This window comes from Pelophylax lessonae (genome assembly GCF_965119305.1).
Source record: "Pelophylax lessonae genome assembly, chromosome: 3".
Taxonomy (NCBI): Eukaryota; Metazoa; Chordata; class Amphibia; order Anura; family Ranidae; genus Pelophylax; species Pelophylax lessonae.
The window spans coordinates 470,468,400-470,492,308 of NC_138770.1; the positions used below are offsets into that span (position 1 = coordinate 470,468,400).

General features: G+C 41.4%; 1 protein-coding gene across 1 annotated transcript in view; it reads left to right on the forward strand.

Moving 5' to 3' along the window:
* Positions 1-23,909, forward strand: part of COG2 (component of oligomeric golgi complex 2) — a 216,650-nt gene that overhangs the window by 134,250 nt on the left and 58,491 nt on the right. The window contains exon 15 of the mRNA XM_082251217.1: positions 23,306-23,448. Coding sequence (XP_082107343.1) covers positions 23,306-23,448 — 143 coding nt within the window. The remainder of the gene's footprint in view (positions 1-23,305; positions 23,449-23,909) is intronic.

Consider the following 23,909-nt stretch of genomic DNA (forward strand, 5'->3'; position numbering starts at 1 on the left):
TTGTGAACCAAACTATTACATTAATAAGAGACACATAAAATCTAAGGCTCCTCAGAGGCCGTAGAGGGCTCCGCTAGCAGTTTGGACCATATCTTATATTTTTTTGGGACAACCCCTGTGTGTATAGGTATCTTTATAAAGAGGCAAGCTATTGTTGACCAGCTGCTTCCAGAAAGAAAGAGACGGAGGAGAGGATTTCTTTCAATGAAGTACAATGGCCTTCCTGGCGTAGAACAGGAGCAAACCTATCATAGTGCGCCCCGCGACCGGGGGGACTGATTGTTCAACAAGGCCAAGTATACAGATGGACATGGATGGCTAGATGGATAAAGGCTCTTATTTCTTCCCAGAACCCGATGATGACCAGTCAGGTCCAGAAAATATGGACAAAGTCCCCTGGATCTCCTCCACACCGCCAGCATCCAGGGGAAGAGCTGGAGTTCATTTTGTGTAACCCGTAAGGGGTGAAGTATGCCCAGTGGATCAGTTTGAATTGAATTAGTCGGTTGCTTAAGGAAACCAGTGAACGGAAGGGAAAGTCCCAGATATTATCCCAGATGTCATGTTGCCATCTGGCCGGAAAACAAGTAATTATGTGAATGCCATTTATTCATGGCGGAAACGTTCTTCTCTCTTCCCAATAATATTTGTGCGAAAAGTTAAATTTCAATACGTTCAGAGGAATATATCCTGTTCCCTGTAGTTTGGTGTTTCATGGAACGATACTACTTACTTGATATGTAGAAAATCTGTTTGAGTTATTTCTTTTTTTGAAGGCTTATGTCAGTTTATCATCAGTGCATTACTTCTGGTATGTATTGTCCTTTACACATAGCAAGCACCGTAATTTTATATATATATATATATATATATATATATATATATATATATATATATATATATATATATATAAATTTACCACGTATATTTATTTATTTTTAGCTAGGTTTGTATTTGCTGTCCTTTGGGAAGATAGTAAGGCTTCGTTTCCACTAGTGCGACTTGTCGTGCGACTTTGAGCACATAAAGTCGCATGACAAGTCACAGCCCATTGATTTCAATGGCACCCATTCCCATCTATGCGGCATAAAGTTGCATCAACTTTGAAAAGGTGCCTACACTACTTTGATGCGACTTTGAGTCAGTGTGTGTCAAGTCAGATCAAAGAAGTTGCATCAAAGTTGCACTGCAAAGTTGCTCTGTAAATCGCTCGACTTTGGCGTCGCACTAGTGGAAATGTATCCTAAATGATTTGTATTGTCAGCTGAGTAAACACTGGATTTCTCTGGGACAGGTAACTTCAGCCTTGGAACAATGAGGGTAGACAATGAATATCTATTAGTTGCCCACCAGGATGAAGGGGTTATTGTTCTTTTGGGTTAAGTTTTACAGTTTTTCAAACATGAAAACAATCCCAGTTAAAGCAGATGTTCTATTCACTCTATAATCCAGGTCAACTTACAGTCTGTCTTCACACTAAACATATATGATATCTGGAAGTGAGTCAGGTCATCTCTGGTTAAGGCCGCGTGACTTCATTGTCTAGGACTATGTTCTGTACACAAGGGAGTTTGCATACTAGTTTTCCCACCTCCTGGCTGTGGGGCCAGTTTAATCAAATTTCTTTTTCTCTTGGGAAAAACCCATCTTGTCTCACTGATTGTATATTTTATATGATTTATACATTTTTGTGTATCCATGCCATGACAAATCCCCCTTTGAGTTTCAGGCATGTGGGTAAATTGTGCGTGGAAATCACTTCATAACATGGCATTGATCAGATGGCTGTTAGAAGCCCCAACTGACAAGTAATAACATTGTAACTATCTCAGAGCCTTTTCTGTAAGACGTTTAAGCTGAATCCAGGTGCATTTTGGGACGAGCAATCCCGATAAAGATTCTGGTCTGGCGACAAGGCTGGCCTGGTCTGGCATTCACATCCACAGCAGGATACTCAGGATGATTCACATGGCGGGTCCCCGGGACAGTCCTGTGGGTAGGTTTCTCCTTGGGCGTCTGGTCGCCCTCTTGGGTACAATTGCAGGTCATAATCGGCCTTCCTCCTAGGTTCAGGTTACTACAACTTTCAATCACTGGTCTAGATGCCATCTGGGGCATCATTACACACACTAAAGTAGGGAAATAAACAGTCTGAGCAACAAATATGTATAAAAATAGTCCTGTAAAGCAAAATGTGAATGCATCTTTAATTAAGGAATCTGCCAATTATGATCTTTCAATCGTCAAGGAGGAGTATGTGGGTTAGTCTTTCAACAACTGTAACACTGATTTGGGATGGCAGGCATGTAATTGATTTATGTGCATCCATCTGTCACTGATTTCAACATTCCGAGGAATATGTATCTTCTATGCCAGGGGGGAAATCTTGTCAACAATGTTAAATGGACCTTTCCAAGACTGAAGGAATTTCCGTTCCTTGACCTGGTCCCTTGGAAAATTGTAGAGATAAACTTTGTTCCCAATCTCATATTCCTTCTTGGTGGTCTTAAGATCATAGTATATCTTCGCGCCAGTTGCGGCTCTTTCAACATTTCTCTGGGCGAGGGCAAAATTATATTGTAAATGTTTACGCAGATCCTCTATGTATTGGTGAGTCGTGGTGGCATTGGCCGAATTGTTGTCTGTAGTGTAGTACTGCTGGTATTGCTAGGGCAATACCACATCCGCCTTTCCATCATGAGTTCAAAAGGCGACACTTACTCTGAGTTGCCCTTAAGGCCATCAGGACCAGGGGAAGTTTTACATCCCAGTCCTTGCCTGTTTCCCTAACAAATTTCTTGAGGATTTTGACAATCATCTGCTTGTACTGTTCTACTCCACCACTAGAGGCGGTCCGATATGCAAATTCCTTTTTTTGCCCAATATTTTCCAGTTTGGTCATCACTTCACTAGTGAAATGTGAACCCCTATCAGATTCTATCCTCTGGGAAAGACCAAAACGTGGAAAGATTTGATTAAGAGCCGGTTCACACTGCCGCGACCATAAGTCGCCCCATGTCGGAGCGACTTTTTACCGCGACTTTACCGCGAATTCAGCGCGACTTGTGAATTATTTTGCGCGACATATGACAGACGACTCTGTATTTGGCCAATCAGAATATGTGACCTAATTCCCCTTTTCTGTTTTTTTTTTTTTTACTCATTTCCTCATTGCCCACCAGTGCCACGTATCGGTGTCCACCAGTGCCACTGCCCACCAGTGCCACGTATGTGTCCACCAGTGCCAATTAAGACGGCACTGATTAACATTGCTTTTGCTATGTCAAGCAACTTGGGGCGACTTGAGGGCACACAAGTCGCCTCACAAGTCGCGCTAGTGTGAATGGGCTCTAAGGCAGTGCATGTATCAGAGCTGTTGTTCGGTGCTGGAATACATTTGACATATTTGGTAAATAAACATGTAACGGTTACATACATAGTTACATAGTTAGTGAGGTTGAAAAAAGACATCAGTCCATCCAGTTCAACCTATGATGTGTGTGTGTTTGCTTTTAACCGTACATTGTGTACCCCTGTATGTTGTGGTCTCCAAGGTGCCCATCTAATAGTTTTTTGAAACTATCAATGCTCCCAGCTTATACGACTGCTTGTGGAAGAGAATTCCACATCCTTACCCCTTACGCATTTTAAGGTTAAACCGCCTTTCCTCTAGTTTTAGTGAATGGCCACGTGTCTTCTTGTATCTCCTCTCTCTGAATAGTTTGTTCCTTATGCTAGGGTCGCCAGTACAGTATTTGTACATTGATATCATATCCCCCCTCAATCGTCTCTTCTCCAGAGAGAATAAGTTCAGTGCTTGTAGTCTTTCCTCATAGCTGATGTCCTCCATTCCCCTAATTATTTTTGTTGCCCTTCTCTGGACTCTTTCCAATTCCAGCACATCCTTCCTGAGGACCGGTGCCCAGAACTGGACAGCATACTCCAAATGTGGCCGGACCAGAGTCTTGTAGAGTGGGAGAATAATCTCTTTATTTCTGGAGTGAATCCCCTTTTTTATACATCCCAGAATTATTTTGGCTTTGCTTGCAGCGGCTTGGCATTGCATGCCACTGCCAAGCCTGTTGTCTACCAGTACCCCCAGGTCCCTTTCCATCCTAGACTCACCCAGAGGTTCCCCCCCCCCTAGTGAGTAGCTTGCTTTCTGGCTTCTGGCCCCCAAGTGCATTACTTTACATTTTTCAACATTAAACCTCATCTGCCATGTAGTTGCCCACCCCGTTATTTTGTTCAGGTCGCTTGTAAGGTTTCCACATCCTGCATAGAAGATATTGGCATGCTTAGTTTAGTATCATCCGCAAATACTGAGATTGTACTAGATATCCCCTCCTCTAGATCATTTATGAATAAATTAAACAGGATTGGTCCCAGGACAGAACCCTGGGGGACCCCACTTTCCACACCCGCCCAATCCGAGTACTCCCCATTAATCACCACCCTCTGGACTCTCCCCTGGAGCCAGTTCTCTATCCAGGTACTCACCTTATGGTCCATACCTACCTTCCTTAGTTTGTACAGTAAGCGTTTGTGGGGAACGGTGTCAAAGGCCTTTGCAAAGTCCAGATACACCACATCCACCGGCTTACCTTTATCTAGGTGGCAGCTCACTTCATCGTAGAAGGTTAATAGATTGGTTTGGCAAGAATGATTTTTCATGAATCCATGCTGATTACTACTAATAATACCATTTTCATTACTAAAGTCTTGTATGTGGTCCCTTAACATCCCCTCCAAAATCTTGCAGTCTACAGATGTTAGGCTGACCGGCCTATAGTTACCCGGGATACATCTCGGCCCCTTTTTAAATATTGGTACCACGTTGGCTTTTTTCCAATCAGCTGGCACCATACCCGTCTGTAAACTATCCTTAAAGATCAAGAATAATGGTCTGGCAATCACCTGGCTGAGCTCTTTCAGAACCCTCTGGTGCAAGCCATCCGGTCCCGGTGATTTATTTATGTTAAGTTTCTCTAGTTTAGTTTTAAGTCTATCTTCTGTTAGCCATGGCGGTATTTCCTGAGGTGTGTTGTTTAGTTCGGCCTTACAAGCTAGGTTTGTGTAGCCCCCCGATTCTCTTTCACGGTTAACATGTATTGATTCCCTTGTGAAGATTTAGTTACAGGTTCAATGAAATCCATTTGAAGTTCTGAATAAGGTATACAGATCCCTTTTCTGAAGGGGTACTCTGAGTCAGTGAAGCTGGTTGAAATGGGAGCATATTAAGCAGCCTTGGCAATACGCCTTTACATCATGCAGCATATAAGGCCAGTAGGCATAATCCTGAAGGATCTCATATGTGATCTTTTCTCCACGATGCCCGGAAGTAGGAGGTCATGGGCATGCTGCATCATTAAACCTCTAAATTTAAGTGGAACTGCCCATTGTTGGATACCCCCTTTGAAGGTGCGTAGCAACAATCCCTGATGCAATGCAAACTGGGATTTGGATTTCATTAAAATATGTAAATCTTCTTTGTCAGTACAATTTCCTTGACTAATAGAATTTTGGCCCGACATTTCTAGATGTCTGTAAAATAAGCCAATTATTGGGTCTTCTTTTTGGACTATAATTGAATCTTCACTTGGAGCGTCATGACTCCATTGTAATACATTTGCATCTTTGGTCATCCTGGCCTGTTGCCTAGTGACAGCTTCTAACTGTACTGTACCTAAACTTGATGTCTAGTGATTCACCTGTTATGGCCCTTTCTTCGGCCAGGGAATGCGCCAGATCATTAAATAGTTATTGAGGTTGAAAAAAGACACCAGTCCATCCAGTTCAACCTATGTGTGTGTGTACAAGTGTTACTGTCAATAGTACATTGTATACTCCTGTATGTTGTGGTTGTTAAGGTGCAACTACCAATGCTCCCCGTTGATACCACTGCTTGTGGAAGAGAATTCCACCGCTCTGACGGTATAGAACCCTTTACGCAGTTTAAGGTAAAACCGCTTCTCTTCTAAATTTAGTGAATGGCTGTTCCCTTTCGCTGAAAAGTTTGTTCCCTATGCTAAGGCCGCCAGTATGGTATTTGTACATTGATATCATATCTCCTCTTAAGCGTTATCTCTCCAGAGAGAAAAAGCTCAATGCTTGCAGTCCTTCCTCATAGCTGAAGTCCTCCATTCCCTTTATTAGCTTTGTTGCCCTTCTCTGGACTCTCTCCTTCCTATTCTTCACCTAGGACTTTGGAGTGGCCCTTGGTTTTCTTAAAATACAGGGTTATTTAATTTTCCCTTACCTTGGTCTTTTTGACAGAATACCTTACCATGTTTGACAGGTTTGTTGTTGCTTTTTACTATGTTGTTCCTTTTCCACCTGGGAAGGTATTCAACAAAACTGTTCCTAACATAATTGGAATCAGTGATGATGGCAAATTCTTTAAGGTCTTAAAGGTTGTACTCTATGGCCATCTCGACAGCTTTCAGGATTGCAGCGAGTTCATCTACTTGACCGCTTTTTCAGTCCCAGGCTCTATTCCACAGAGGTAGGGGCTACACCTTGGGTCCATACAATCCCGATACCTGCCACTAGTTGGAGCTGTTCTCCGTCCTTATGATAGGTGCAACCATCTACATATACACACGGCAACTGTTTACAGTGTTCTTCATCATAAACCTTGTAGGGAGACAAAAGTTGTTTTTCTAAAAAGTCAGCATCCAGGGTTCCTATACTGGGATCGATTGCTGAACAATCATGGAGCTCAGTAAGGTCCTGGGCTACTGGACTTTTCTTGTTCTGTTTATAACATATTTCCAGAGGCCACCCTTGCAAAGACATAGTCCAAGCAGTGATGCGGCTATTGGACACATTTCCATCCCTGATACATGCACTTTGTAAATACTGTAAAGGGTGTGCTGTCTCAACAATCATCCTTTCACCTTGAATATAACTGCAGAAATTCTGTAATGCCCACACAGTGGATAATACATCTTTTTCGCAGTCAGTAAACTTCATCTCTACTGGGGACAATGTTTTGGTAGCAAAGGCAATAACCTTACTGACATTCTCTTTTTCTTCTGGTAAAGAACAGAACTCCTACTTACCTGCGTTGTACCCTGTCTCAAGATAAAAGGGTTTACATCCTCCTGGGATATGCAAGACAAAGAGCCTGGGTGAGTCATTCCTTCACAGCGTTTTCTTGTTCCTTACCTCACGACCATCCAACATCTTTCTAAAGCAGATGAAGCAACGGTTTGCTTATTTCGGCGTAGATGTCAATGATAGTTAACCATTCCTAAAAAACATCTCAACCTTTTAAGATTAGAAGGAACATTTCAGTTTAGCACTGCCTCAACATTTTTCTTTTGGGGCTTTAGACCTTCCAAAGTAACTTCATGGCCTTAGAAATTTACCCATGTGCGCCACCGCTGTGCTTTTTGTAGAGATAACTTCGCCCCGGCCAACTTAAACTGGCCCAGAACATGTCATAGTTCTGTAAGATACTTGGTCATATCCGTACTCTTGATTAGGATGTCATTGACCTACTCCAATGTTCCTTGCTCTAGGGCATCTGGCATAGCCTTATGCATAAAGACAGCAAATTCATGGCCAGAATTAATATAACCAAAATGTATACGAACCCAACAGTATTGTTGGTTCCCAAAACTGAAAGCTAATTTATACTGGTCTTCTTCACTGACTTTAATAGTCCAGTACCCCTGGGCATAATCAAGGGCTGTAAACACCTGGGACCTTTGGAGTTGAGCGAGACCCTGGTCTATGTAAGGTACAGGCCATCCCGACTTGTAGACGCGCTTGTTCAGCTGTCTTGAGATCAGCGCACAAGTGCCACTGCCCTTGGGTTTCAAAATACCTAGGATGGGGTAATTATAGCAGCTATGGATAGGCCTAATTATACCCTGTTTGTGTAACTTCCTAATAATCTCAGCTAGAGACCCCTAGGAGGCCAAGGAAAGTCTATATTATTTTACAAACACTGGTGGGGCCTTCGCAATCTGTAGTTCAGTACTCCCACAATCGTAAGAATCTTTAGCAAAGATCTCTTGGAATTCAAAGAGAAGCTCAGGGAGCAATTGTCGTTCGAGATCATTGGAGCATGCATTGGCAAGGGCTACCATCTCTTCGACTATCTCTTTGAATCCAGGAAAGCTTTCAGGCTGTCTATCTCATATGCCTCTTCAAGTCTGGGGGATAGGTCACTGGGTATTGAAGATTGTTCAACTAATTGCTCCTCCGATAAAATTTTTTATCAGGTATGAATCCAATCACTTGGTTGATGTCTCCGAATGTGTAATACCCCGTCTCTCCTGCAAGACCGATAAGGGTGTCCTTGGGTAGGCTAAGGTCCCGATTTGAGAGGTTGTGTATGTAGATGTATACTGGGGACTGATGTGTGTTGACCAGAGGCATGCGTGTCATTTTCATTCCTTCCAACTGCATTCTCTGGGATAGGCATACTAATGCTTCTAACCCCTTCAGTTTTGGTCCCTTTTTTATTTTTACGGGGAGTAGGAAATATATGCCCTGAGGAATGATAATTTCTCGAGCTAGCTGCAGCTCAACAGCATAAGGCACCTGCTGCTGGAATTTCAGAGCTGAGTTCATATCCTGGTATTCCTTTGGTGTCCCCCTTTAGTCTACTCCATAAACATTCATTGATCAAGTCAATTTGGGTGGCAAAACAATGCAATATGTTGTTGCCAATGTAAATTTGGGTTTGGAGATTATTCAAGACTATGAACACAAGTGTTGTTGTCTTACCTATAGTGATATTTAAAAGGCATCTAGAAATTGAATTACAGTCCTCCAAATCATCAATGGAATCTGAAATCCAATGACGCTAAGGAGTGGATAAACGGATCATTTCTATTTCAGTCATGTGTTTTAAGAGACGGTGGCTCACAAAGCTATGTTCTTGCTTTAAATCCAGTTTGGCATAGTTTGACCTATTAACCGCTTGCCGACAAGCTTGCAAGTACATATACTGCGGTGGTCAGCCCCGTGCAGGCAAAGTAACGTATGGGTACGTCACTAGCCTGTGAGCCAATAGGAGGTGAGCGCGCGCCGCCGGAGGTGTGCTCCCACCCCCGCTCGTTCACGGACACCTTGGCGCGAGTGACCGGCGGACGTCATCGTGATCGTCAGTTACAGAGGGAGAAAGGCAGGCAGCTAATGTAAACAAAGCCGCCTGTCATTTTCCCTTGTGTAACAGCGGAGATCATACGGTCCTGCTATGTAGGACCGTAGATCTCTGCTGTTACATGAAAAGCCACATCCCTGCACAGTCAGAAGCAGGCCACTAGGGACACACTTAACCCCTCCTTCCCCAATAAAGTTAACCCCTTCCCTGCCAGTGTCATTTTTACAGTAACAGTGCATATGTATAGCACTGATTACTGTAGTAATGTCACTGGTACCCCCAAAAGTGTCAAAAATGTCAGTCAATGGTCCGATCTGTCCGCCGAAATGTTACAGTCCCGCAAAAAAAATCGCAGATCGCCGCCATTACTCGTTAAAAAAAAAACAACAAAAATCTTTCCCTTAGTAAACGCAATAACTTTTGCGCAAACCAATCAAAATACGCTTATTGCAGAAAACAAATTGGCCAAAAATGTTAAATAATTTAGATTTTTACTTTTTTTTTTTTTTTGGGGAATTTCCTGTTCATGGAAATTACCTCGACAAATGAATTTATTGTTTGACTGGGATGTTAATTTCCCTGTCTATTCATCCAATACTTTCTGCTCTGATCTGAGAATCTCAGTCTCTGTTTTATTTGCTTTATCCCCAGTAGCAGCGTTAGCGTCAATAGGGGTTTTTCCCTATTTTATAATATTCTACTTCCTGTTTAAATATTTGATATTTCTCTTGCAGCTTCCTAAATTGGATACTGGTCTTCTCATATAAGTTTTTAGTATTTTGGATCAGAACAACGAATTCCTCCTGACTTTCTATAGATTGTTTGAGTCTAATATCAGCCTGATTGAGCTTGTCTGAAAGGGACCCTACCTCCTGATTTTTGGTTAAGATGGAGCCGGTTTCCAAAAATTCTTTCTTTAAAGCATAACTTCACTTTTGTTGCGAAAAAACATTCTACTCTTGGTAATCTCTGTAAATTGCAGGGATTTTAACAAACTTTGTTGCAGATTCCTACCTTTTGTTATTCTGAAGAAATTGTTTGTTCCTCTGTGCTGAGTGGGTCAAATGGGAATGGTTTCATAATTATCCGCTGTGGCAGCTGCAGGGCTCTAATGAGGAAATCTGCTGGGCCTTTATCCCTTTAGACATGTTTCTATTAGGAGTATCTCACCAAACATTACATTTTTGTTGCGGGGGATGCCAGAAATCTGACTTGTATCTTAGGCAAGCTTCTGGGAACATTGGTGAGCCAATCACACAAGCAGGAAGTTATGTTTCTGGGGTGTGGTCAGTACGAATTCCGTGTACGGAACCGCTCCAGGTAGCCATATTGCAGTGCATTTTTATTTGCAATTGTATACGCTATATTGTTTTTTCTTTATTTGCTGATTTCCCCCTCCCCCCCCCCCCCCCCCAAGAAAGTGAAGTTACCCTATAAGGCTGGCATTTGTTTGATGATAAATTCATTATACAAAAACCACAGAGTAGGCCATGACTTCAGAATAAGACGATCTTGGACCTTCGTGTCCTTTGTGTTAGAAAAGGCCATTATAAGTTGGTAAACCAGGCCACCTTCAATAAAACAAGTCATCGCTTAAACTCTGGGCCTGCTCCTTTTCGTCCTTGACAAACTTCTCTAAACTGCTTCCTATGTCTAATCTTTTACAAACGTGTTCAACTACCCCATGGTCAATAAATCTTTGTAGTGTCTCCTGAAATTTACCAGCATCTATAAGGGGTGAAGTGGCCACAGTTGGAGCGGTTTCACTTTCCCAGCTGTATTTAGATGAACTCGATTCACTGTGACTTCCTGCCGTGCTAATAGAAAATAGATATCTTTGATCATGTATATGAAGATACAATCACCAGTATGTTTTGAAATATGGTAAGATTACCTTACAAGTTCTCTCAGCAGTGCCTCCAAATTATGTTATGCCGTGGGTGTGTGGTATAAAAATCTGATTATGATGAATATGTAAATAAATAACAAGGAAGGGCTTGGGGAATTATAAAGTATTAATAAAAAGGTGGTGCCTGATTTATAAATCGTACAGTGCCTCCAGCCGATTATGGCAAATAACTTGATAAACACAATTAATTTTGTTCAGACACTCGATAGTATACCACAACAATTTTCTAAGTTCTTTTAGCTTATGGTGATTTCTTACCAATATATAAATATCTCCCAATTAAATTATTAAAGATAATTTATTAAACTACAAGTATAATTATATATTTACATACAAAACTAAAATTACTGATGATTTATGTTTCACATACACAATCAAAGAATATCAACACAATTAAAAAGGAATTGCTCTTTAAATTTTAAAGACAAAACACAGAAGCAGATACCCAAGGAAGCAAAAAATGACTGCGCTAACTAGTGAGTGAAAAAGCAGCTGACACCAATCACTAGACAAAAATAGTGACCAATAGAACAACAAATAGAAAAAATGTACAGCGCTAATAATCAATATGTATAAACAAATAATACATGAGAGTCCAAACATAAAAGTCCATCAAAAAAAATCCCGAGTGGATGATTAAGATGAAATAAATCCAAAAAAGAGTATTGTGATCTTAATGTGCAGCAAATCCCAACACCAGTGAAGATAAAGTGAATTGCGCTCACCAGATGGATGGGACCCAGATACCATATAGCATAAGGGTCAAACAGGCTAATGGGGATGTTTGAAGAATGTCCCGACTGGATTCACCGACCTCAAGGATTTCCATATGGATCAGCAACGAGTATGGACACTCCAGAGCTCAACTCCAACACGGTTGTAGATAAAACCAAAAAAGGGGGACAGACATAGTGTAATACTGCTGGGTTCAATTTTATTAAAAATAAAGCCGATACATTTACAAACATCCATAAGTGTTATGCATGTCAGGTATACATAGCAGGGCTGACTGTAGTCCTCTTAACGCGTTTCAGCATAGATGCCTTTCTCAAAAGATAATGCCAGCCTTAAAATACCTACTATATATAGAGTAATGGATGGTTTGCTCCACCCGAGGAAAATCAGCTCTGACCGCATGGAGGCGTGTGATGGCGCCGGCGTGCGCTCCAAGCCTCGCTCTGATGGCCTGCCAATAGCGTAACGTCACTTCCGGGACTCGACGGAAGTGACGTTGTTGGAACGCACCGGGAGGCAAGCTTGCGGTTCACGACTCTATTTCGTGGTATATTTCTATGGTAACTTCCAGAATAAACAGGAAGTGACAATCAAAAGCCCGAGTGATCATATTTATATATGCTATCACATTCCGGACCAAAAGAGTACACCACTAATAGAATCTACAGTGACTTTCGACTCAGGGGGACAAAAATACATCAGCGTAAATTCAATATTTAATAATACTAAGTTTAAAAATATATATATTAAAATGTTATCTAAAATATGTACATTGACTTCATTGTCTAGGACTATGTTCTGTACACAAGAGAGTTTGCATACTAGTTTTCCCACCTCTGCCTGTGTGGCCAGTTTAATCAACTTTTCTTTTCTCTTGGGAAAAACCCATCTTGTCTTGAGTCTCACTGATTGTTTATTTTATATGATTTATGATGGAAGATTTAATACTTACAGCGCAGCATAAACGGGAAAAGTACTGCAAGACCTGGACACTATGGAATATGTTTGTCCTTCCTGAAGAAGGGAAGGCTCTTTTGGGTCCATAATTTACTAGGCAGGCAATACTCCCTGAATATCTATATTATGTTGAGTCATCGTAGCACCTTTAAATTTCCTATACCCCTTAACTTGAGGCAATTCCATTGCATATGGATCAGATCTGCTGGTGCTCCTTGACACTGGGGACGGTCTGAGTTCTCTCTCCTATACCAACGGAAAAGTTTTATTTGTGTGTAATAAGATATATGTACTCTGAATTATTGAGTCAGTCTCTGGGTGTGCGTCAGAGACACCCTCAGGACCTGCTCCAAAACGTTAGACCAAACATCTTCTGTCAAAGTGCCTAGATTCTTTCCCCATCCTACCCTCCCCAGGATAGGAAGATCTGCTAAAGCAGTCAGAAGTGGTAAATAAGGTCTAGATATAAGCCCCCTCTTACTACTGAGGACTTCTGATGGACAGAGACCTTTCATATTCAGTCATACCTACCCTCTTAAAGGCTAGGAAGTTGACTTCTTGTAAAGCTTACCATTGCATCTGAAAGGCTCATTTTATTTGGTGCGAGTTAAGGATCTTCCATCCTAGAAAATATTTCACGGGACATATATCTGGCTTGGCCATAAAAGGACAAATGTCTGATTCTCTGGTTTTGCAAACACTTTTGTAGTAGAGATATTCCCTTATCTGACCTTACTTGTAAGGTGGCTTTCTTGTTGCACTCACAGCTTTGTGGATAGTTTCCGAGTTAGTGGCCTTTTCCTGTAAGGAGCAGTTTTTAGTGTTGCCCAAGATAAGTTGTGTTAAGTTGACCTCAACCTTAACCAGAATATTGTCCTTCCATCCTTATATTCTCCTCTGAAACATTTTGAAGGTAATTTCTCTCAACTCTCTAGACATTGTGTGCACTGTGAAAGTTTCCCTCTCACCTTTTGCCTCCTTTAGGCTATTGGATTCTCTCTTTGCTTCCTGAATGTTCCTGCAGTGGACTCCATGCCTCTTGCATGATCATTGTTAGGTGGATCAGAAAACATTAGTCCGAAGGATAGGCTTCCTTGCCTGTTAAGGCACACTTTACCACATCTGTTAGTGTTTCATGGGCTTTATAGCATCAAGAATCAGATTTCCAAAGCTGCAACCCCGGGCTTTTAATCACATTTCCCTTCTACCAGGTGTATATACAGGCCTCTTCAGATGATACTTTCAGTTTCTTTTTATTGTCTTTGTTTTCCAGTTCCAAAGTCCCTTCCTTACCTCATTTAAAACTAAAAAAAAAAAATAGAGATGGATTTTAATTTCTCTTCTTTTCAGTCTTTATTATTTTTGTTACCATGGTAACAATCTTCCTCTTGTAGTTGGTTTATCACAGATTCCTCATAAATCATCAAAGTAAAAAATCATTGTAATCTGTTTTTTTTTTTCCTTTTTTGTCTGATGTCAAAATAGCACCCTTTTGTGTTTTAAAATACATTTTGTGATCTCCTATTATAAGGTAAATGAGGCTAAGTCGGGCATTTTAGACCTGTGAATAGAAAATCAAACAGTCACTGCACATATTCCTTCTCGTGGACCGTCAAGGCCATTTCATATTTACGTATAACATTGACCAAGTCCAAGACTAATCTATATTCATCCAACTATGGGAAGGCTTAATGAGCTACTTTCACACTTGGCCTGCCATGAACTATCATAGTCCAGATGATAGCAGTGTTGAAAATGCAGGTATTCCCTCAGATTTTATACCTCTTTAGGAGAATGCCAATTCCTGTCCCTCGTTCCTTTTTTGACAAATTGCAATCCGCGGTAAACAGATATCTATGGCAAAAAAGGAGGGCAAGATGCACACACAAAAAACGAACAAAACATAGACATGCAGGTGGGGTGGGACTCGCAGACAATCTTGACACAAAGCCAACAATAGTTTATACCGGCATCCCAGACATTGTGGGTCCTGATAGAAAAATCACTAACATATCAGGGAGACCTTCTGGTCTTACTCCATGCAAATAGATATTGGCCGACTGTGTCTCTCTTGATCTCCCCCCAGCTATTCGGGCAACGATATCTGCATGGAAGTCTTGACCACTCTTCCAATTCCTTTAGGACTCTTTCCCACTTTTCTCCCAATATACCAGTACACTCCTAGTTGCAAAAAGGCATTACTTCGGTCTCTGACCTTTATCATAATAAAACCTTCAAAATATTCCCTACATTATTGGAATTTGTTATACCCCATACCTCTTTTAAAGGCTGGGCTGACAGAGGGCATAGCCACTGTGGATCATATACTACTGGGTGATGTGTTGAAATCATTCCCTCGTCTACAGGAAGACTATTCGCTTCCTTCCACCGATCAATATCGGTACCTTCAAGTCTCACATTTTCTTCGCTCCTTGGCATCCCCACATATCTACTTGCCCTCACAGGGATGGACGTTCTTGCTGGGCAGCTTACACTCAGTTAAGGGAACCTCCCTCTTTTACAACTTCCTCCAAGTTGGACTATTGTAAAATTGTCCCCTTTGTGAAATGGGAGGCAGATCTGGAGGAGTCATTTACTGATATACAGTGGCAAGCAGCCTTTCGCTCAGTTAGACAGTCTTCCTCTTTCACCAACCACTGGGAATTGTCTCAAAAGATTAGTCTGCGCTGGTATCTCACGCCATACCGCTTGTCTAAATTTGTACCCGACTATTCACCCCTGTGCTGGAGAGGTTGCGGTAGCCCACCTCACTCATGTATTTTGGTCTTGTAGACACCGAACTCGTTTTTTGGAATAAAATCTTCTCTATAATCTCAGATATCACTGGGGTGCTGACACGTCCCTCTCCAGCGATGGCAATATTGAATATAGGGATTTATAGCTTTCCCCATGACTGCAGCTCCATAGTTACTCATGTACTGTTGGCTGCTCGCAACCTCATAACTAGGTGGAAGCGGAAATCCAATATTGTGCCCAAAGCCTCGGAAATCATTGCCCTGGTAAAAACTAACTACACCTATGAGAATCTTCTTGCCCACAAGTCTGGTCATGGCGCCAGGTTCAGCCGGGCTTGGTCCTTGTGGTCCTCTTGGATTTCGGGTAAATGTCGAATTGATAACCTACTGAACAATGTTTGATTATTTACTGTTCTGCTGACCTATTGTTGTTTATTTGTTACTTACAGTTTCTTAAATTTCTTTGTTTTATTGCTGGATATGGCTCCCTGGGGTTGTAATATCTTATGGCACACTCTGTCACAGTGCAACTATGCTGCCTAAATATTTGCTACTGCTGTTCTGGTCTCTCCGTCCCTTCTTCCTCTCCCTCTATCTCTTCTTCCCTTCCCCTCCTATATTTCCCCTTCCCCTCCCCCTCTTTCTCCCTCTCTTCCCTTTTCCTCCTCTCCCTTTCCTCTTCTCCTCCTATACCTCCTCCTCCCTCTTCTCCCCTTCTCTCTCTCTTCCCCCCCCTCCCCCCTCTTCCTCTTCTTCTCTCTTCTTCTTCCTCCTCCTCCTTACTCCCCTCTTCTTCCTCCTCTCCTTCCGAACACCACTCCCTTCCCCCTTCACCTTCCTTCTCCCTTACTTCTCCTTCCCCCCCCTTCCTCCTTCCTTCCTCCACCTCCCCTTCCTCCCCCTCTCCCTCCTTCTTCCTCATTTCCTTCTTGCTCTTCTTCTCCCTTCCTCTTCTTGTCCTCCCTCTTTCCGGCCTGTGCTTCTCCTTCTTCTTCTTCTACTTCTCCTTCCTCCCTCCTCTTGTTACCGTCTACCCTACTCTCCCCTCATCCTTTCCACAACCTTCCTGCCACCCCCTTCCTCTCCCTAGACCGATACTCATTACCTCCAACCACCTCCACACTAGATAAGTGCTGTAATGCTTGACTAATTGATCTATGATGTATGTACCTCATATCCTTGACTGTATGAGTTCTCAGTAACCTTAAGGGATGTTCATGTCCGTGTTGCATTGTGTCACTCTTTTGTCGTTAAACTCTGTAACTCTTTCAAATTCAATAAAAAATTTTAATGCAAAAAAATAAAAATATTCCCTACATTATGTGAGGAATTCTCCTTATCACGGGTCTATTATACTTACCTGCATTTAACCTCAGTATTACATAAAATCCCTGTCCTAGACTGCAAAGTCCCTATGCAAATTGCCCACTTCCTTAGAATCTAGTACTGGCGCAAGAGGGGGTATTTCTCTGTTCTACGCCTCTATAAATGGAAAAAAATCTTCTCTAAATCCCTTACTTTTCTGGCCTGGGAAAAAGAACTTAACCAAACTTACACGCGTTATCAATGGCAAAAATCATTGACCACAACCTACTCGGCTACTAATTGGGAATTGACCCATAAGATCCTGCTCTGTTGGTATCTGACTCCGTATCGTATCTCCAGGTTCTCCCCCTCTGAGTCTCCGAATTGCTGGAGAAACTGTGGGCAGGTTGGTAATATCTACCACATTTTCTGGTCATGCAGCAAACTAAATGTAATGTGTCTTTAATTTGATTTCCGAAATTGTGGGCATTCGGGTCCTTCACTCGCCCCATCTAGCGATATTGAGCGTTGGCATAGATGACATCCCTTTAGAGCAACCTTTAGAACAGTTGTCACCAGGGACGTAGATAAGGGGTGTGGGTTAGGGGGTTAAACTTGGCTTGGGATGAGGGAGGCTCTGGCTGACAGTGCTCTCATCTGTCTGCTCCGCCTCCACACCTCCTCTCTAGTCCAGACTGAGACTCCAGAGACATGTTTTGACTTGTCTAGCCAGTTACAGAAGCTTCCAGAAGGACAGCAGCACTGAAAGCAGAGCGGGAGGGAGCGGGCAGCACCTATCCCACCTACTGACACATATGATCGGCTCCTCCTCTCTTTGAGCTGCCACTTCCTGCCTTTGGCTGTCGCTTGGGGAAGGAGCTGCCTGAGCCTGAGTGCTGTTAGCTCAGCTGAGCCTGCCTGCCAGCTTGCCAGTACCACGTGGAAGGATCATCTCAATTTTCTCTGAAGTACTGCTGGGCTGTGCTGGAAGTCTGGACCTTAAGCTTAACTCCAGGAGGACGGGTCACCAACAACAACCAGGTGTGTCTCTCTCTGTGTGCTGTGTTCTAGATCTGAACAACCATGTATCAAGTTCAGGGCTGCTAACACAGTTGGAGTTCAGTTTTTTTTCTTCTGTTTTTTTTTTTTTATAAACTTTTTCATGCTTGCAATGCAACCTCAGTCTCCACATTAGAGTGTAAAATAGGTGTAAGGTTGATGATCTTTAAAAAAAAGCCAATCCTGCCTTTCTGAATAGAAGCACAGTGGGCAGGATGGATTTTTTTTTTTTTACTCTTGTGTTATCTATTTTATGACAAAGATTGTCTCTGAAAAAAGGAAGGAGACCTACAAATGATCAGGCTCTCACCCCATGTGTGTGTGTGCTATCTGCACATTAACATAACAGTGGGAACATTCTGAGATTTACCCTTCGCTGTATGGAGTGCTGTGCTACTACATTTGAATGCTGTCCTGAAGGTTATTAAACCCTATTTAAATGTATGCTGCTAGCCTGCTACATTGTAGTCCTGCTGAGGAAGTTGTTGACCCTTTCCATGCGATGCTAGGCCTACTGGTCTTGGCTTAAAGTGGTAGTAAACTACAAAAAATCGTCTCCTTGAACGTTAATGGCATAATGTGCTAGTGTGCATTGCATACATTATTATTATCATCACATTATTTTTATCACTTTATTTTTTGCGTGGCTGTTTTGTTACATATTTGAATGTATTCTGTGTTAATTATCTCACAGCAGAGCAGACTCGCTGCTTATATCCCCAATTAGTTGTGGTTTTAATAATGATTTCCAAACGCAGTTTCAAATTTTGTAATATATATATATATATATATATATATATATATATATATATATATATATATATATACACACACACATACAGTGCCTTGCGAAAGTATTCGGCCCCCTTGAACTTTGCGACCTTTTGCCACATTTCAGGCTTCAAACATAAAGATATAAAACTGTAATTTTTTGTGAAGAATCAACAAGTGGGACACAATCATGAAGTGGAACGAAATTTATTGGATATTTCAAACTTTTTTAACAAATCAAAAACTGAAAAATTGGGCGTGCAAAATTATTCAGCCCCCTTAAGTTAATACTTTGTAGCGCCACCTTTTGCTGCGATTACTGCTGTAAGTCGCTTGGGGTATGTCTCTATCAGTTTTGCACATGGAGAGACTGAAATTTTTGCCCATTCCTCCTTGCAAAACAGCTCAAGCTCAGTGAGGTTGGATGGAGAGCGTTTGTGAACAGCAGTTTTCAGTTCTTTCCACAGATTCTCGATTGGATTCCGGTCTGGACTTTGACTTGGCCATTCTAACACCTGGATATGTTTATTTGTGAACCATTCCATTGTAGATTTTGCTATATGCTTTGGATCATTGTCTTGTTGGAAGACAAATCTCCATCTCAGTCCCAGGTCTTTTGCAGACTCCATCAGGTTTTCTTCCAGAATGGTCCTGTATTTGGCTCCATCCATCTTCCCATCAATTTTAACCATCTTCCCTGTCCCTGCTGAAGAAAAGCAGGCCCAAACCATGATGCTGCCACCACCATGTTTGACAGTGGGGATGGTGTGTTCAGGGTGATGAGCTGTGTTGCTTTTGCGCCAAACATAACGTTTTGCATTGTTGCCAAAAAGTTTGATTTTGGTTTCATCTGACCAGAGCACCTTCTTCCACATGTTTGGTGTGTCTCCCAGGTATTTTGTGGCAAACTTTTTAAACGACACGTTTTTATGGATATCTTTAAGAAATGGCTTTCTTCTTGCCACTCTTCCATAAAGGCCAGATTTGTGCAGTATAAGACTGATTGTTGTCCTATGGACAGAGTCTCCCACCTCAGCTGTAGATCTCTGCAGTTCATGCAGTGTGATCATGGGCCTCTTGGCTGCATCTCTGATCAGTCTTCTCCTTGTATGAGCTGAAAGTTTAGAGGGACGGCCAGGTCTTCGTAGATTTGCAGTGGTCTGATACTCCTTCCATTTCAATATTATCGCTTGCACAGTGCTCCTTGGGATGTTTAAAGCTTGGGAAATATTTTTGTATCCAAATCCGGCTTTAAACTTCTCCACAACAGTATATCGGACCTGCCTGGTGTGTTCCTTGTACTTCATGATGCTCTCTGCGCTTTAAACGGACCTCTGAGACTATCACCATGCAGGTGCATTTATACGGAGACTTGATTACACACAGGTGGATTCTATTTATCATCATTAGTCATTTAGGTCAACATTGGATCATTCAAAGATCCTCACTGAACTTCTGGAGAGAGTTTGCTGCACTGAAAATAAAGGGGCTGAATAATTTTGCACGCCCAATTTTTCAGTTTTTTATTTGTTAACAAAGTTTGAAATATCCAATAAATTTCGTTCCACTTCATGATTGTGTCACAAAAAATTACAGTTTTATATCTTTGTTTGAAGCCTAAAATTTTGCAAAAGGTCGCAAAGTTCAAGGGGGCCGAATACTTTCGCAAGGCACTGTATATATTGTGTGTGTGTGTGTATATCCTTTTTGGATTATAGATGTGTATCTCTCAGTGTTGAGTACCAATATCTGTGTATTAGCTTGAGTGTGCCCCCCTTCACCTTCTAGCACAGTTTGAGCCCAGATGGGGTGCTTGGGTTGAGTGGGGTGCACGAGTATGCTCACAGTTAAATAAGAATTCATATATGTATGTTAATCACCTGTTGTGAAAAGTGTACACATTGATGTTTGTTCCAGATTTAAGCCTTCCAAATCTTTGGAGGCCCAGCTTTATTTCTTTACTTGTGCTATTTCTTTGTTTGTATTTTTTCATGCAAAATGCTCAATAACTATTGAAATACAAATCAATTTTGGGAAACCAAAGCATGTCTAAACCCAGTGACAAATACCGCAGTTACCAGTCCTTTAGATGTGCTGACTGTTTTATTTTTCTTCCTTTGTTTTTCTTTTTCTTTAATTTAACCTAGTAATCCTGTCATTCTTTTTCTTTAATTTAACCTAGTAATCCTGTCAGTAACACACTACCTGTCCAAGGGTGACAAGGCCCACTTACCTTACAAAAAGTATAGTCAAAAAGAGGGGGAAAGGTTGGGACTTTAAATGAGGCGCATGATGGGATTGTCGTGCGTCTTCATCCCTAATCAATGTGAATAAAAGGCTGGGTCGGGACTTTAAATGAGCAACATGATACGGCTTACAGGAAAAAATTGGCATATTTTTTGAAGGATTCATACAAATAACAATAATGGCATAATAAATATAATGTAGCACAGAAAAAGTAAAGGCTGGTATACAACCCAATTCCAGTATTCCTATAATGTCCACATGGCCATTGACCAAAAAGAGTACAGTGATAATAATAATAATGATAATAACATCAGTAAACTATATAATGGACAGTACTCAAGTAAATGAATAAAATCACAACATCATAAGACTTGACACTTTATTTCATTATACTCTATACATATATATATATTTATATCATTACTATATATTTTTACTTTTAGAGACTATGTCCGATGCCGCTACTCGTACTTTTTCCCATTTCACTCCAGCCCACACTCTCCATGTCTGTGTTGTGTCCAGCCATGTTTGCCTGCTCTGGGAGCCCTCAGCTCCCGTGGGAGATAACCGAGATCATGCCTTGCTCCCCATGCCAGCAACCATCTATTATACAATGTACGTTTAGGGATTTGAGGTTATGACCTCTCTTTCCCTTCCCCCTCCAGTCTTCAATTATCCTCATTTGCCATTTTTCTTATACATACATATTTTTTATACATCGGACATCGACTTCTGAAGAAGTGGCAAATTTGTATCCCACGAAGCACGTCAAGTCTTATGATGTTGTGATTTTATTCAATTACTTGAGTACTGTCTATTATATACCGTATTTATCAGCGTATAACACGCACTTTTTCCTCCTAAAAATGGAGGAAAAAGCAGCAGTGCGTGTTATACGCCGATATTATAATAAAAAAATAATGCCAGGAAACATCGCCGAGAGCAGAAGGGGCAGGCCGGGCCGAGGAGAAGTAACGACGAGCTGCCATTAGAGCAGAAGGGGGCGGGCCAGGCCGAGGAGAAGGGAGAACGAGCGAGCACAGTCATCGGAAGTCCCGCCTATGACAGACGTCACACGTCTCGGCAGAGGAGGCGGGACTTATGATGACTGCGCTCGCTCGTTCTCCCTTCTCCTCGGCCCGGCCCGCCCCCTTTTGCTCTTATGACAGCTCGTCCTTCCTTCTCCTCGGCCCAGCCCGCCCCTTCTGTTCTCGGCGCCGCTTCCCGCCCTTTTTTAAAACATATTCGGACAGTTCCAATGGCGCTTGCGAGGCTGCATATATGGACACTGCATATATGGACACTGCTGGTGAGGCTGCATATATGGACACTGCTGATGAAGATGCATTGCTGGACACTGCTGATGAGGATGCATTCATGAGCACTAGTGAGATGTCATTTGATTTAAAAAAAAAAAAATGTTCTGAGTTCAAAGCTGTTTATTTTAAATTTAAGCTTTTTTTCCTGAAATTTCTCTCCAAATATTGAGGTGCATGTTATACCCTGATAAATACGGTAGCTTACTGATGTTATTATCATTATTATCACTGTACTCTTTTTGGTCAATTGCCATATGGACATTATAGGAATACTGGAATTGGGTTCTATACCATGATTTTACTTTTTCTGTGCTACATTATATTTATTATGCTATTATTGTTATTTGTATGTATCCTTCAATAAATATATTTTAAATAAATATATTTTTTCCTGTAAGCCGTATCATGTCGCTCATTTAAAGTCCAGACCCTGCCTTTTATTTACAATAACTATAGAGGATCAGTATTGTAATTCTAGGGCCGAAATGCAGAGTACCTTTCCCTCTCCTTCCCCATAACACAGGAGAAGATGTTTGTAGTCTGCACAGCCCTCTTTATCAGTTACATTGTTCCAAGCAGTAGAGAGGCTCAAGATGTCAGCTCATAAGACTTCTGGCAGAATAAACGGGTATACAGTAATCCCCCGCTACATCGCGGTTCAGTTTTTGCGGTCCCGGTAATTCGCGGTTTTTTTTGTAATGTTATTTTACTATATAAATCATTAAAAATGAAATATTTTTGTGTTTTCCATAGCTCTTGCTATGTCTCTTAGTATCTTTTATGTGTTTAAATGAGTTTCTATTGTTTTAAAAGTGTGTTTAAAGACCTTAAAATGCTTCTACACGTACAGTGACAGTAAAAAAACATGCCTACAATGCATTTTAATAGGGTTTTTCTATTTCGCGGAATTTCACTTTTCGCGGCTGGGTCCGGAACGTAACCCCCGCAATGGAGGGGGGTTTACTGTATTAGGTTTCTTTGCTCTTATCGAAGAGACAAAAAAAAAAAAAAAAATCAAATGTATTGTATATTTAACCAAAATTAGGATAATAAGCTAAGTTTATTATTGAGGTTTACTCTTTAAGTGACCAGTATTCTATTTTATTTTGGACCCATAAATTTCTAGGAGCATTGGAAGACATTTCTACCTCATTATCAGCACCTCTTTTGGTCATAAATGACAGAATCTCTATGGACCTTAGTGAATCCTGCCTGGTTTACCTGAAGAGCACCCTAGAAGTCCCTAGGCTTTACAGACGGACCAATAAGGCAAGTATGGTTTTGTTGTGAGACAATATGTTTATTTTAAAAGTTAACCTTTCAGGAGAGACAAATGGGATTGGACACTGACTGCTGTCTTAAAGGTGCAAGCTCCATGGCTGTTTTTCTAATACTACTTCGGTGATTGGTGAATAATTGAGAGCAATTATGCAGATTATGTAGTCCAGATCTGATAAAATATATAGAACTGGTGTTGGCTCAATACATCACTTAGACCAGGGGTAGGTAAACTGTAGCAGAACTACAAGTCCCATGAGCCATTGCAGGACTCTGACAGCCACAAGCATGGCTTTCAGAGGCATAGGCGTGATAGTCATGGATTTGCCTACCCCTGACGTAGGCCATATTTTGACAAACAAAGGGAATATTTATAAAACCGGCCGATATTTTTCCCCAAAGCACAATTTTCAAAATTATTTTATTCAAAATCCATATTGTAATAACACACA